The sequence below is a fragment of the Bos indicus genome, chromosome 28, assembly GCF_029378745.1.
Source record: "Bos indicus isolate NIAB-ARS_2022 breed Sahiwal x Tharparkar chromosome 28, NIAB-ARS_B.indTharparkar_mat_pri_1.0, whole genome shotgun sequence".
NCBI lineage: Eukaryota > Metazoa > Chordata > Mammalia > Artiodactyla > Bovidae > Bos > Bos indicus.
In genome coordinates this window covers 31,063,791-31,077,659 of record NC_091787.1, presented here as the reverse complement: position 1 = coordinate 31,077,659, position 13,869 = coordinate 31,063,791, and the positions used below count along the sequence as shown (strand labels likewise).

The 13,869-nt window shown below is 54.8% G+C and overlaps 1 protein-coding gene across 1 annotated transcript; it reads left to right on the top strand.

Annotated features, from left to right (window-relative positions):
• The first annotated feature begins 11,361 nt into the window (after positions 1-11,361).
• COMTD1 (catechol-O-methyltransferase domain containing 1) lies at positions 11,362-13,456 on the top strand. Its single transcript, XM_019954016.2, has 7 exons — positions 11,362-11,588; positions 11,735-11,862; positions 12,106-12,211; positions 12,300-12,418; positions 12,517-12,571; positions 12,824-12,957; positions 13,205-13,456. Exons 1-7 carry the CDS (start codon positions 11,495-11,497, stop codon positions 13,355-13,357), a joined length of 789 nt encoding a protein of 262 aa, XP_019809575.2. The 5' UTR covers positions 11,362-11,494; the 3' UTR covers positions 13,358-13,456.
• Positions 13,457-13,869: the final 413 nt, after the last annotated feature.

Below are 13,869 nucleotides of genomic sequence, written 5' to 3'. Positions count from 1 at the left end.
GATTGATACACACACTGTTGATGTGCGTTAGTCACTCAGTCCAGCCCCATGAACTGTAGCCCACCAGGCTCCTCTGTCCATCAGTCCAGCCCCATGAACTGTAGCCCACCGGGCTCCTCTGTCCATGGAGTTCTCCAGGCAAGAATACTGGACTGGGTAGCCATTCCCTTCTCCAATTCATTGTTGATACTCCGTATAAAACGGATAACTAATGAGAACCTCCTATTGTTGTTTAGCTGCTAAGTCACGTCTGACTCTTTGCAACCCTATGGACTTCAGCACACCAGGCCTCCCTGTCCCTCACCACTCTAGAGCTCTGGAAACTTGACTCAGTGCTCTGCGGTAACCTAAATGGAAAGGAAATCCAAAAAAGGGGGGATATACATATACATATAGCTGATTCACTTTTCTGTATAGTGGAAACTAACAACACTGTAAAGCAAACTATACTCTGATAAAAAAAATTTTTTTTTAAACAAATAAGAAAGGAGGATTCAGAACCAGAAACGCAACTGTCTCAGGAGGGTTCTTCAGAAGCAGAGCCTGAGTCTGGCATTCCCATTCAGATGATTTATAGCAATGGGGGGCATGTAGGGTGGGAGTTGGTGGGGACGGGCAGAGGCTCTGAGGAACAGGGGAGTGAGGGAAGCCGGACAGGGGAGCAGTAAAAGCTAGGCCAGAACAGGGTCTCAGCTGGGGCTGAGCCACAGCCCGGCCCTCCAAGGGTTCTGGACCCTTAAAAGCATCAGCGTTCATCCTACCTTGAGGCTCGGGGTGGCCTTTGGCACCACATCAGCCGGTCATGGCCACAGTCTGTCCAGGTCGTGCAGAGAGGCCGGGCCTTCCAGAAATGGCTCTTGTTAGGCTGAGGTCCCATCTCCACAGAAGGGGCAGCTGGGAGTCATTAACAACAACTCTCTACAGCTGAGGGACGAGGAAACCAGAGAGTTAGGAAGGAAAAAAAGCAGATCTCCTCCCCAGATTCCTGATCCATTCCCGGCGTTCCCAGCCACAGAGCGCAGCGTGCAGGAGCAGAGGCCTGTCCCTGTCATAACCTCATTTTCCCGGTTCATAAGATGGGTGTGCAGAACCAAAGGGTCCTTTCCGGCTCTGCATGTCTGAGCTTCTGTGATTCCACTTCCACCTCGCCCCACAGTTCCAACCAGACAGGCCCCCTGCCCCCCAGATTCCCCACTCGCCCAAGCAGTTGAACAGTGAGTGAGACCAAAGTAGGGCATCCACTCAATCAGGCCTGAACCCCACGAGGCAGGTAAAGGCAACAGTTTCTTGGCGTGTGTACGTCTCCAGCCTGCAGAGCGGGCCTGGGGAGTCAGTATTTCTTGAAATGTAAGTACCAAGACCACACTGAGTTGTCAGTGAATTCATTATCCCATTACGCAGACCTGAATTATTCAGCGCTCTTGAGGCTGCCTGAGGAACGTGCCTGAGCACAGTCGATGCAGTATTAGAGGGATGGATGGAGTCAGGCCCAGGGCATGGTTGGTGCCGGGGTGATGGATCTGCACCCAGAGAGGCTGCCAGGGCTTGCAGGCACAAAGCTGCTTGGCTGGCAGGACCTGGGCGCTGGGTGTTCCTGGGGCCTGGGAAGGGAATCATGTACATACCCATAGTCCTCCTCACCACCTAGGAAACCGGCAGAGTGTATCTTCAGAGCCCTACCTGCTCCACAGGGCCCAGGGACAGAAGATCCAAGCTCCACCTCTTCCTGGCTGTGTTACCTCCAGCAGGTCATTCATCTCGTTGAGTTTTAGTTTCTTTATCTGTAAACAACACAGTGATGGTGCTGAGTCAATATCCAGTCTCTCTTTTAAGTTTAATGATAGAACTGATTTCTCAGTAAACATATTATCCTCTGGAATATAGACTACTTCCAGGCTCAAGTGTGGCCATGTGACTAAGTGTTGATCAGAAGGATGCGAGTACAATAGCCTATGAAACTTTGAAGAAGTTTCCTTAAAGGAAGGAGGTTACATTTTGTCCCTTCCTTTTTCCTGAAAACTGGATGGAAGGTGTGATGGCTGGAGTTCAGGCAGTCATCCTGTTCAGTGAGAAGACACCACAAGATGAGGAAGACAGCGCGGCGGAGGAGAAGCCCGAGTCCCAGTTGACCCTGGAACCTCCTTGCCACCTCTAAGTTGCATCTACACAAAACAGAGATTAACTTCTCTTTTAGATTTTTCTGTCTCTCACAGCCAAATCCAACCCTACCTTGTTGGGCAAGTTCAGGGGTGAAATGAGACATTATAGGAAACTTGGCCACCTCAATAGGTATTTGGGCTTCCCTGGTGGCTCAGATGGTGAAGAATCTGCCTGCAACGTGGGAAACCTGGGTTCAGTCTCTGCGTTGGGAAGATCCCCTGGAGGAGGGCATGGCAACACACTCCAATATTCTGCTTGGAGACTCCTCATGGACAGAGGAGCCTGGTGGGCTATAGCCCATGGGGTTGCAAAAAGCCAGACACAACTGAGTGACTAGGCACAATAGGTATTTTCGTCTAGGATACTTCAGTGGTTAAAAACGATAAGCCCTGAAACCAGAGAACCTGGGTTCAAATCTCAACTCTACCTCTTACAAGCTGTGCAAATTTGGGGACGTTGCTTAACCTCCCTGTGCTTCATCTTTCTTATCTGCAAGATGGGGATAAAAATGGTACCTTCCCCCTTACAAAGTTTATGCGAGGATTAAGCAAGTTAATATGAAGTTAGGAGAAGTGACTGGCATACAGGGATTGCTATGTAAGTATCAGCAATTAGGATCTTTTTTTATACATCCAAGGGGATTCCCTGCATAACTCAGGGACCTGGGTCCCCAAAACATCTCCCAAAGCTTCATCTCAGTGTAGATTTTCCAGTCAAGGTGACTGTGTTCTCAGGGAAGCAATGCCAGAAATATTCTGAGATTCAACCATGACATAAACGGTTTGACCTTGGGCTGGGCAGCAGAGTCTGAGGTCCTGATTTGGAGCCCACAAGAGGAACTTCTGTTTGAAATCCAGATGAAATTCTTATTCAGGAAGAGAGGAAGAAAAACAAAAGCCCATTATGGGCTGTGTACCCTGAACAGGTGTCTCTCCTCTGTGAGCTTCTTGGGAGTGGATTAAACCAGCATCATGTGCCAGCAGCACAAAGACCAGTGTGGAATATGGGGGAAGCTCTCAGGACCTGAGGCAGCAGGGAGTGGTGAGGACTGGGGCAAGGGCACAGGACCCGTGGGGGATGGGGACAGGCACCACACAGCACCTGCCACTGCCCTGCAGCAACACCGGCCCAGTGTTGTCAAATCTGCTGCTCTTTCCAAAGAAACGGAAATCAAATCTGAATTCTATGTGAAGTTTCTGATTGTTTCATGTTGGCTCCATTCACAGAAACAAAATACTGATCAAGGCAAACAGAATATGTCTCCAGGCCAGCTCAGGGGCCACCAGAAGTCAACGAGCACTGAGAGGTCTCCATGCAATGCAGTTGGAATACTTGAGTCCCAAGCTCTGTGTCCGGGTGTCTTGGGGGAAGTGGGTATATGCTTGAGCATGGGGGTGGAAGAAAGGGGCTCGTCATCCCCAGGGAGGCAGGTGCCCTGACCCCTTGCCCCCTCCCCATCTGGGTTTAGGATGATGGCAGTGGGGGTGGGCAGAGGTGGGAGGTTGCCCTGTGACCTCAGGTAATACTCTGACTCCCACAGCTCCAGGTCCCTCCTCTGAGAAACAGACTGGGAAGTCTGAAGCTCAGGCATGAGGCAGTGACCCTGGTCCACCTGCCCCTGCTGAGGTCCTGCCCCTTGGGGGTCTCTGCATTCATGGCTTTGGGGATGCCTGGGGGTCCTTGGGATCTGTGTGTGGCTTGGACTGCTGACCCTGACTCTTTCCTCCCTCACCCTTTGCCACGTGACCTCACAGGGGCTGCCCCATGGAGGGCGTGGAGTACACACACTTGCCCCCCATGAGGAGCTTGGCCAAGTGACTTGCTGGGGCTGTGGGAGCATCAGCACAGCCGACTGAGGCATAGGCTTTCAAAGCACCCGTGTGGTTGGCCTCTTGCACCTGTGCTATCCTCTGGGAAAGAGCATCTTCAGGTAGCTGCTTGTTGCAGAAAGAAGTGAAGTGAAAGTCACTCAGTTGTGTCCGACTCTTTGCAACCCCATGGACTACACAGTCCATGGAATTCTCCAGGCCAGAATACTGGAGTGGGTAGCCTTTCCATTCTCCAGGGAATATTCCCAACTCAGGTTTGGAACCCAGGTCTCCTGTATTGCAGGCGGATTCTTTACCAGCTGAACCACAAGGGAAGCCCAAGAATTCTGGAACGGGTAGCCTATCCCTTCTCCAGCGGATCTTCCCGACCCAGGAATTGAACCGGGGTCTCCTGCTTTGCAGGTGGATTCTTTACCAACTGAGCTATCAGAGAAGCCCTGTTGCAGAAAGATGTGGACCCAAAACCTGAAGCAGAAGCAGTCCAGATGACCCTCCAACCCAGGAGCTAGAAAAGCAGGTGGTCATTTTGGAAGTTGCTGAGACTTGGGGCTGGTGCACAGCCCTGCTGCAGCAGAAACCTGACCGCTATGCTGGGAGGTCGTGGGCTTCCCCAAGCCTGACCCTGGCTCTCCCCTGGTCCTCCACTCTCCTAGAAGCCCCTGCACCCCTGCATGTGTGCTAAGTTGCTCAATCGTGTCCAACTCTTCACGACCCTATGGACTGTGCCCGCCAAGCTCCTTCTGTCCATGGGATTCTCCAGGCAAGAATACTAGAGTGGGTTGCCATTTCCTTCCCCAAGGAAGCTTCCCGACCCAGGGATGGAACCAGCATCCTCTGTCTCCTGCACTGGCAGGGGGGTTCTTTAAAACCATCACCACCGGGGATGCGCTGGCACCTATGGCCGTGACACAAAGAGACTCACTTTGGCATGGGAGACCCCAGGCCATACAGAACTGGAACCAATCCCCACATCCTAGGTGTGAGACCCCACACGGCCCCCGTCTATAGAGGGTGGGTGATCACGCCTACCTCGCGGGGGGATTAAGGAAGGGATGCCTGGTACTCGCACTTGCACTTGTCAGGTGAGAGAGGGATGGGGCAATCCCTGTGAGAAAACTCCCCCTGAGGAAAACGAGGCCTTACCTTTGCAGAGCATGATTTCGAGTTCAGTGCGGAATCTGTAAATCTATCCTGAAAAAAAAAAGCAAACGGTTATCTCAGCACCAACTGTCAACCACCCCTGGGCACAGACCATCCTGCTAGAGTGTCTGTATTAGTTAGGAAGACTTTGAAAGTCAAATAAAAGAATATATAGCTAAATCATTGCTTAAGCACAAAGGGCTCCATTTTCTCACATAACAAGGAGGCTGGAGGTAAGCAGCTGCTGCGTGGTGGTTCAATGTCTGGGCAATGTCTTTGAGGACCATTCAGCAACCTCATTGTTTTTATTTATTTATTTTAATCTTTAACTCTGTTGCCTCATGGTCACAAGATAGCTGCTACAGTTCCAAGCATTTCATCTTTACACAGCATGGGACCATTCTCATGAAAACCCCTCTGAGCAGAGGCTCCACCACAGCCACCCTGGGCAGGAACAGACACCTCCACCTCCGTCACACTTACTGTCACAGCATCACTCTCCTTCCAACCACAGACTCACAAGCTACGTTTGCATGAAAGTCCTGTGCAGTACATTTGATTGTGGGCACCAGGTCCCATGCCTGCAGGGGAGTCTGGGACATGTGTATTTGTCTTAATTTAGGGAAGAAAGGACTCACAACATAGGCCACCATTTCAAGGTGGAGAGAGAAGAGCTGCAGGGGGACTTTTCTTTGCTGTTTCTCAAAAGGACCGCATGAAGTCTTCACCACTGGGCGGCTCCTGAGGATCCGCTGAGGTGTCCGGCAAAAGCCGTGATGCCCAGGAATGGCTGTGATAGTGGCACCCCAGCCATCCCTCAAAGAGAAAGAAGCAGGTAACGCCATGAAACACACACCTGTCATCTACTGGGGACTCCCGGAGACACCCAAATGCCAGGACCTGGGCTGAACCCGTGACATCATATCACAGGTCAACCCCTGGCACGTGGTGGAAGCCTCTCAAGAGAGCTCAGTGAACTTCCCAGAGACACATGAGCTCTGGACTTGGGCCCAGTGGTGAGATGACAAACCCTTATGTGCAGCTGAGATGGAGACAGGTTCATATCCTGGCTCTGCCATTTATATGTCACCTGACTTCTGGGACCCTCAGTTTGCACATCTGGAAAATGGGGACAATGCTAACCACTTGAGAGGGTGGCTGTGAGAAACATGCCTACTGCCCATCCTGTCCATGCAGTAGCAGGGAATCCTTGGTATTTAAATACCTAACACCGTGGTTCTCAAGGAAGGAGGGAAGAGCGCTAAGTAGGGTATTTTAATTGTTACAGCAACTCTGAGAGGCTCGAGGGTGTGCTGAATTTTGCCACCCTCTCATCTCCACCACCACCATCACTCTCACGGTCGTCATCTTCCGCGGCAAGGAGGACTTTGCAGATGGAACTAGAGTCACTAACAAGCTCACCTTGAAATGGAGAGATTGTCCTGGATGAGCTGGATGGGTCCCAGGAATCACGTGAACCCTGAAAAGTAGTAAAGGAAGGCAGAATGAGCTGAAGCACCAGAAGTATTCAAGGTGCCTTTGCTGGCCTTGCGACGGAGGGGTTTTGTGAAAAGGGACTAAATTTGGCCAAGAACTGGAGACCTTGAAGGAGGGCCCAGAGCCCAAGCAGAGCTGTACCCACAGATGCCACCTTGCCTTCCACATGGTGAGACCCTGAGCAGAGGATCAGCCTGGCCTAGCCTGACTCCTGACCTACAGAACCACGAGATTAAAAATGGCATGCTTTTTTAAAGTCACTCAGCGTGTGATAGTTCATTACACAGCACAGAACACTAAGACAGAAGAGTCAAGCTCAATTTTCTAGCTGAGAAACTCTGAGCTCAGACACAAAGTGAGTGGTGGACCAATCAATGTTTGAACCCAAGTCCCTCTGACTCCAGAGCCCATGCTCTCACTTCCCATTTGGCCTGTCCAGGTGAGGAAACAGGCATAAGAAGCCAGGGCACTCCCAGCACTGGCTCTACAGCATTTCAACACAGAGGAGGTAGGAATAGAATATGGGGCCCCAGAGGCCCTTGACTCATGGTCTGTCTGCATCAGCCCACCCCACCCACCACAGCCCCCAGAGTCCATGGACTCACACAGACTCTGGGGGCTTTTGGAGTCACTGCCCCTCAAAGTCTTAGGTGAAAATCTCAGCATCACTCAGCCAGCTGCGGTTGGACTCCAGGCCACAAGCTTCTCTGTGAAGAGGAGGCCTAAAGACAGCAAGCCCCAGACAGAGGCCCACAGGCACCACCTCCGGGAGACCACAGCTGCTGGGGAAGAGGCCCACGAGGGCAGGAAGAGGACTGAAGGGCCCACGGGTGGAAGGAGGATTCCTGGGGCAGGGTCATGGGACTGGGGGCCATCAGCCGGGCAGGGAGGCCTTTGCGGCCCCAACAGAATCCACTTCTGTGTCTTCATGTCTCCGATCTGTGTTCCAAATCAGAGGAAACAGTTGTCCTGTGGGCCAGATCAGACATGAAGATCAAAGATGTATTCAGTTCAGCTGACACGGAGCTTCAGAAAAAAAAAAAATCTAACCCAAATGTTTCAGATTGTGAGGTTTCGCATTAAAAGCCAGATTTCCAACCTCTCTTGAAAAATCAGAAGCTCCGGCCACAACACACACTGCTTCCCACATGGCCGTGCTGGCTGGAGCTGAGTGGCCACCACACCTTCTGACGGGGCGTGAGTTCTGGAGCGCCACAGTCCCTACTGCCCCCTGCCGCCCTCCGCTCGCCTGCCTGCCTGCCGCCTGAAGGTACCTGAATTTCCAATCCTTTAGGCCCAACTTGGTCCCGTGACCTTACTCCTCTGCCCCTGCCCTGCCCAGTCCTGCAGGTCCCTAGGGGAAGGTGCCCAGCCTCTGTGATGTCAGCAAGGCTGGGAGATGGAGTGCAGGAGCCTCTTCCAGATCTGTCTTTGTGAACAACTGTTTCCAGCGACCCAGTCTGGCTAAGAATTTGGCAGGGGTCAAACCCCTTGATTTCCTGGTGTGGACTGACAGCACATATGGGCACCCATCCTCCCTGCCCTCATGAGCCCATGGGCACCTTGGTGCTTAATGTGGCAGTTGCACTTGGCCAAAAGGGCAACTGAGAGAGGCAGAAAAGACCCTCGCCCTCCCTCACCCCTGGGGGCAGCTGCCCACATCCGTGTGGCCCTCTGGGGAGGCCCAGCTCCCACCGCCACCACTGGGGCCACCTCCAAGGAAAGTAATCGAAACCTGCCTTGTCTTTAGCCCCCGGCCTTTGAGGGAAAGGCACTGTAACAGTTTCCGAGGCGACTCATTTTTTGCTCCCCTCATTGTGAGCTGAGATACGGGCACTGTAATGGAAGAGACAAGAAATGAGTAGCGACTAGGGGAGGGAGGTGGAAAAATTAAATTTTGCGTGATCAGCAAGGTTTCAAACAATTGCTCGCCAACTGAAGTGGGTGCCACGTCTATAAGTCATTCTGTTTTATAGACCATTAGGATCTCCAGAGAGAACCTGCATGGAGACCACTGCTTTTTGTTGAAATTAAAATGTCAGAGAAAAAGAAATAGAACAAAACAGGGAATCTGCAATTAATTACCAGGCCATAAAAATTCAATAATCAGGAGGCAGAGCAGCCGCAGGCCCAGAGGTATCAGAGCCAGCGTAACAAGAATGGAATACATTAATCTTTTCAAATTAGTTTTTTAATCTGACGGGGATATATGGTGACATGCCTCCCCTCCCCGGCTGCCCCCCACCTCCACAGGCTCCAGTCTGAAGCCAGGCTCGGGGATGGAGGCTCTGGTGTGAGCTGGGGGGTTGCCCAAACCCAGACCCCCAGACAGGAAGGAGAGTGAGGGTTTGCAGGCCAGGCCGAGCCCACAGCCCCAGTACCACCTGGTTTGGTGGAAGGGTCTCGGTGGAGGTGCCAGGAAAGCACTTCTTGGGAGTCTGGTTTCCTCTGGGTCAAAAGAGCTCACTGTGGGACCCCCCTCCCACCAGGGGGTCAGAGGGGTTAACAAATCAGGGCTGGGGGAGTAAGTGTGAAGTAGTCTCTCTGAGCTTTGGTTTTCTCCTCCAGAAAATGGGAATAATACTTTGGCCACCTGATGCGAAGAGCTGACTCACTTGAAAAGACCCTGATGCTGGGAAAGAGTGAGGCAGGAGGAGAAGGGAATGACAGAGGATGAGATGGTTTGATGGCATCACCGACTCGATGGACATGGGATTGGGTGGACTCCGGGAGTTGATGATGGACAGGGAGGCCTGGCGTGCTGCGGTTTATGGGGTCGCAAAGAGCCGGACACGACTGAGCGACTGAACTGAACTGAACCCACAAGGAGGCTGGATGATAGTGTCTGATGCTCAGTGAAACGCCCCTCGCTGTCCTGACAGGCAGTTCCGGCAGCCAGGAGCCAGAGGCTTCCCCAGCTCGGTGTTCAGAGAGCATTTATTTAGCACTTGCTGTGTGCTCAGCTGGGAGCGGGTGGTGGGGAGAGAACAGTGGCCGCAGTCCTTACCCTGGAGAATAGTCAGGTCAGAGAAACATTTATGGGGACAAGCAGAATGCAAAAGATCAAAAGGCAAGGGGAAACGCACTACCCTTCCCAGCAGGCCGCTTGCCTGGCGATGGGGAACTGGGGGGAACTGGGAGGAACTAGGAGGTCTGACTGGAACCCACCCAGCACCCAGACAACAGGCTCCTCCCGTAACCCCTCCTGGGGGGCCGCGGGCTGATTGGTTAAAGGATCAGCCCTTGGGTCTGCAAGGCGATCCCGCCCCCCACTCCTCGTGGTCTCCTCGTGGTCTACCCGCGTGCCCGGGCTCCCACAGCTCGGGTCAGTTCTGGGCTCCGGGCCTCTTCAGTTCGCCCCGGTCTTCAGCCTCAGCCAAGCCGCCCCCGCACCAGCCCCCGAGCAAGCAGGTCTCTGAGCCTTGCTGGGCCGAGCCTCGCCTGGGAAGCTCCCTGCAGCGGAGCTTCAGTCTGCCCAGTGCGTTTTCTGAAGGGCTGGTGTCAGGGGACAGCCTTGGAGCAGCGGCCGATGGAATTTGACTCATTCAAATTGTAACACTTATAGCCCACTAAGTGCCAGGCTCTGTGTGAATCCTTCACCTGGATTTTTTCACTTCATTCCCCCACCCCCACCCCAGAGAGGTTGGGACTATTAAGAACCCCACTTTACAGAAGAGGAAATTGTGAAGCTGGGATTGCTCACCAGTTCCCTGTGTCCTGTGGTCTCTGAGCTCAGCGTCATGAACACAAGCCAGGACAGCTTCTCTCATTCGCCCACCCCGTTCGGCACACAGCCGGTGCTCTCCTCGCTATTCAGAGGCCAGTATCCCTGCATCCCTGCTGAACAGACCTGCAAGGGAGACTCACCTGCCCTCTGATGTCCCCTCTTCAAGATGTCTTCCCTCCAACCTGTGACCATAACCACGGCTGCCGTTTCTGGAGCACCTACTGTGTGCCAGGCTGTGTGCTCTAGTGTCATTAATGTTAAGATGATGGTCCCAGTTTTACACAAGGAAAAACAGAGATTCAGAGAGACTGATGGGTCCGAGATCTCACACCCAAGTCCAGCTGGCACCCAGGATTCTAGCTAAGGATATTGTCTCAGCACCCCATCAACCAGACCTGCCCCAGGGCTCCTGAACCCCTCCTATGGTTGTGTACCCCCCAGACACACACTCCTCCAACCTGACATCCTTGGTGACCTCCCCCAAGAGGCCTCCTTTGATTCTCTCAGTCACTTCCAGGGCTCCTTTAATTTCTATTATTTTGTACCTGTTACTATCCTATTATACCGACAGTCTACTCACCCACTCACATATGCCCCAAGGGGTTCTCAGAAAAAAACGGTAGCGATGAGGAAAAAGCATAGCCAGAAAGTGAAAGTGAGTCGCTCAATCCGACTCCCTGAGACCTCATGAACTGTACCTGCCAGGCTCCTACATCCATGGGATTTTCCAGGCAAGATTACTGGAGTGGGTTGCCATTTCCTTCTCCAGGGGATCTTCCCAACCCAGGGATCGAAACCGGGTCTCCTGCATTGCAGGCACACTCTTTACTATCTGAGCCACTTCAAATTTTCCTCTGGGACTTAGGCCTCTAGACCTCTGGCGTCGGAAGAAGAAACCCAAACACCTGATGTAGTGCTTCCTCCCTGCCCGGCGCAGTTGCTGAAACGGCCACCAGATGACACCAGAACCCCTCGGGCGGGGGCTTGCAGTAAGGCCATGTGGCCGCCAGATGGTGGTCGAGACCGCGGCTCCGAGGACACTGCCCCGGCAAGGCGGAGCCCCGAGGGTCCGCGGGTCTTGCGGCGGTCCCAGTAGCCCCAGCGCAAGTAACCTGGACGCCAGCTGCCTCCGGCCCGCACCATGACCCAGCCAGTACCCCGAATCTCTGTGCCCGCTGCGCTGGCCCTGGGCTCGGCCGCACTGGGCGCTGCTTTCGCCAGCGGCCTCTTTCTGGGTGAGTAGCGCCGGCTTTCGGTATCCTAGGCAAAGGCCTCGAGGGGAGGCGGGCGGGCGCAGAAGCGAGGCTGACTGCGGCTGAGGCTAACTAACCCCTGGCACTCGAGACCCAGGCCCTGACCCGGCACCACCCCTCCCCGGCAGGGAGATGGTTCCCTCCTTGGCGATCCCGGCAAGAGAAGCGCCTGCTGCCGCCTGAGGACAGCCCCCTGTGGCAGTATCTGCTGAGCCGTTCCATACGGGAGCACCCGGCGCTGCGGAGCCTGCGGCTGGTTAGCAGGGACGAGAGTGGGACTGGGCGCCCAGCTTGGGCTGGGAGGCACCCACGTGGCCGTGTGACCTTGGGCTGCGGCAGTGTCCCTTTCTGGGCTTCCGGGCTCCCTAGGCCGGGCACAGTGAGCGTTCGGAGGGTCCGCCCTTGAGCCACGCCCACAGCCACGCCCCTGGGACTATAAACTTGGGGCGCAGAGGGGTGACTGGCAGAGCTAGTGCGACCTTCTCCTTCCTCGACGCAGCTGACCCTGGAGCAGCCACAGGGGGATTCCATGATGACCCGCGAACAGGCCCAGCTCTTGGCCAACCTGGCTCGCCTCATCAAGGCTAAGAAGGCACTGGACCTGGGTAGGCACACGGCCGGGGACACCGGGGACTGGAGTCACCGGGCTGTCATCCTACTCTGGTCTGAGCCTGTCCGTGTCCATTTTCCCAGGCACTTTCACAGGCTACTCAGCCCTAGCGTTGGCCTTGGCCCTTCCCCCGGCTGGGTGCGTGGTGACCTGCGAGGTGGACGCAGGGCCCCCCGAGCTGGGGCGTCCCCTGTGGAGGCAGGTAAGTGTCCCACACCTGAGCCCTCGTCAGGTCCCTGGAGCCCAACCACTCCCAGCTCCAGGAGAAGGGACATGCTGACTCTGACCCCACTCCTGCAGGCTGAAGAGGAGCACAAAATCGACCTTCGGTTGAAGCCCGCCCTGGAGACCCTGGGTGAGCAACGGAGTGGAAAGGGCCTGGGCGCCATTTCCCTAATGGGACCACTCGGCGTGAGCCAGTGACCCGGTCCGCCAGGCGGGCTTGGGCGTGACAGCCCCCCGCCACCCAGTCCGCGGCCACACGCAGGGTGGCAGGCCAGCGCCCTCGAGTACCTGAATGGCCACAGCGCCTGGGCCGGCCTGGGCGGGGGCTGCTGGCTGCTGGGGCCTGCGGACTCAGCCACCTCTGCCCCTCCTCCCCCGCAAGACGAGCTCCTGGCCGCAGGTGAGGCCGGCACCTTTGACGTCGCTGTGGTGGACGCCGATAAGGAAAACTGTACCGCCTACTATGAGCGGTGTCTGCAGCTGCTGCGACCCGGAGGTGTCCTCGCTGTGCTCAGTGTAAGGGGCAGCCCCCGGGGGGTAGAAGAGACCCTCTTGGCCTGGGTCCATCTTTTCCTCAGGCTTCTCCTCGCCGTTGCTCCAAAGCCCTGCCCAGAACAGTCACTTAAGCTCCTCCCCCAGGGATTCCAGCTGAGTTCCCGGGCTTTCCATTCTGCCCTGCTCAGTTCTGAGGTCTCCAGCTCTCGCCCCGCCTCCTGCTCAGGCTCCCCAGGCCCCGCCCCCACGATGCCCCGCCCCTCCGCAGGTCCTGTGTCAAGGAGAGGTGTTGCAGCCTAAACCACAGGACAAGGCGGCCCAGTGTGTACGAAACCTGAACGAGCGCATTCTGCGGGATGCCAGGGTCCACATCAGCCTCCTGCCCCTGGGCGACGGCCTCACCTTAGCCTTCAAGATCTAGGGCTGGTCCCTAGTGAGTGGCATCAAGGGAGGGGCCCTGAGAACCCAGCCATTACACGCCTGCTTTGAATCTGACAATAAAGTGAGGCCTGGGACACGATCTTCTTGTGCTTCAGTGGTGCAGGGAGGGAAAGCCACTTCTTCGCCAAAAGGGAACCTTTGGCCAGACATTCATCCCCTCCCTGGCATACTCCAGAGGACCCGCTGGCACTAGGGGGCTGTGGCCTGACCACAGGAGCTTCCAGCTGACTGGAGGCAAGATACTAAGTTTTAACTGACCCACCCACATGTAACTAACTGGTTAGAAACCCCAGATCCCTGTGGAGATTTACCTCCAGGGGACCGAAGGGCTGGAAGATTGGTAGAGGCCTCTTGGACTCCCTCTTTACATCTCTTCCTAAGAGAAGCAAACGAGTGAAGTTACTGTTCACTGAAGCTAGGACACTAGTGGAGAACAAACTGGCATCTGGCGGCAGGAAAGGGGCCTCGCACTGGGTACTGTTGTAGGCTACA

Excerpts from the sequence above, each read along its gene's own strand:
- COMTD1 (XM_019954016.2), top strand. The coding sequence starts at position 11,495 with ATGACCCAGCCAGTACCCCGAATCTCTGTGCCCGCTGCGCTGGCCCTG. Across the intron at positions 11,863-12,105 it reads CGCTGCGGAGCCTGCGGCTG|CTGACCCTGGAGCAGCCACA; the intron begins GTTAGCAGGGAC and ends TCCTCGACGCAG. Across the intron at positions 12,958-13,204 it reads GTGTCCTCGCTGTGCTCAGT|GTCCTGTGTCAAGGAGAGGT; the intron begins GTAAGGGGCAGC and ends GCCCCTCCGCAG.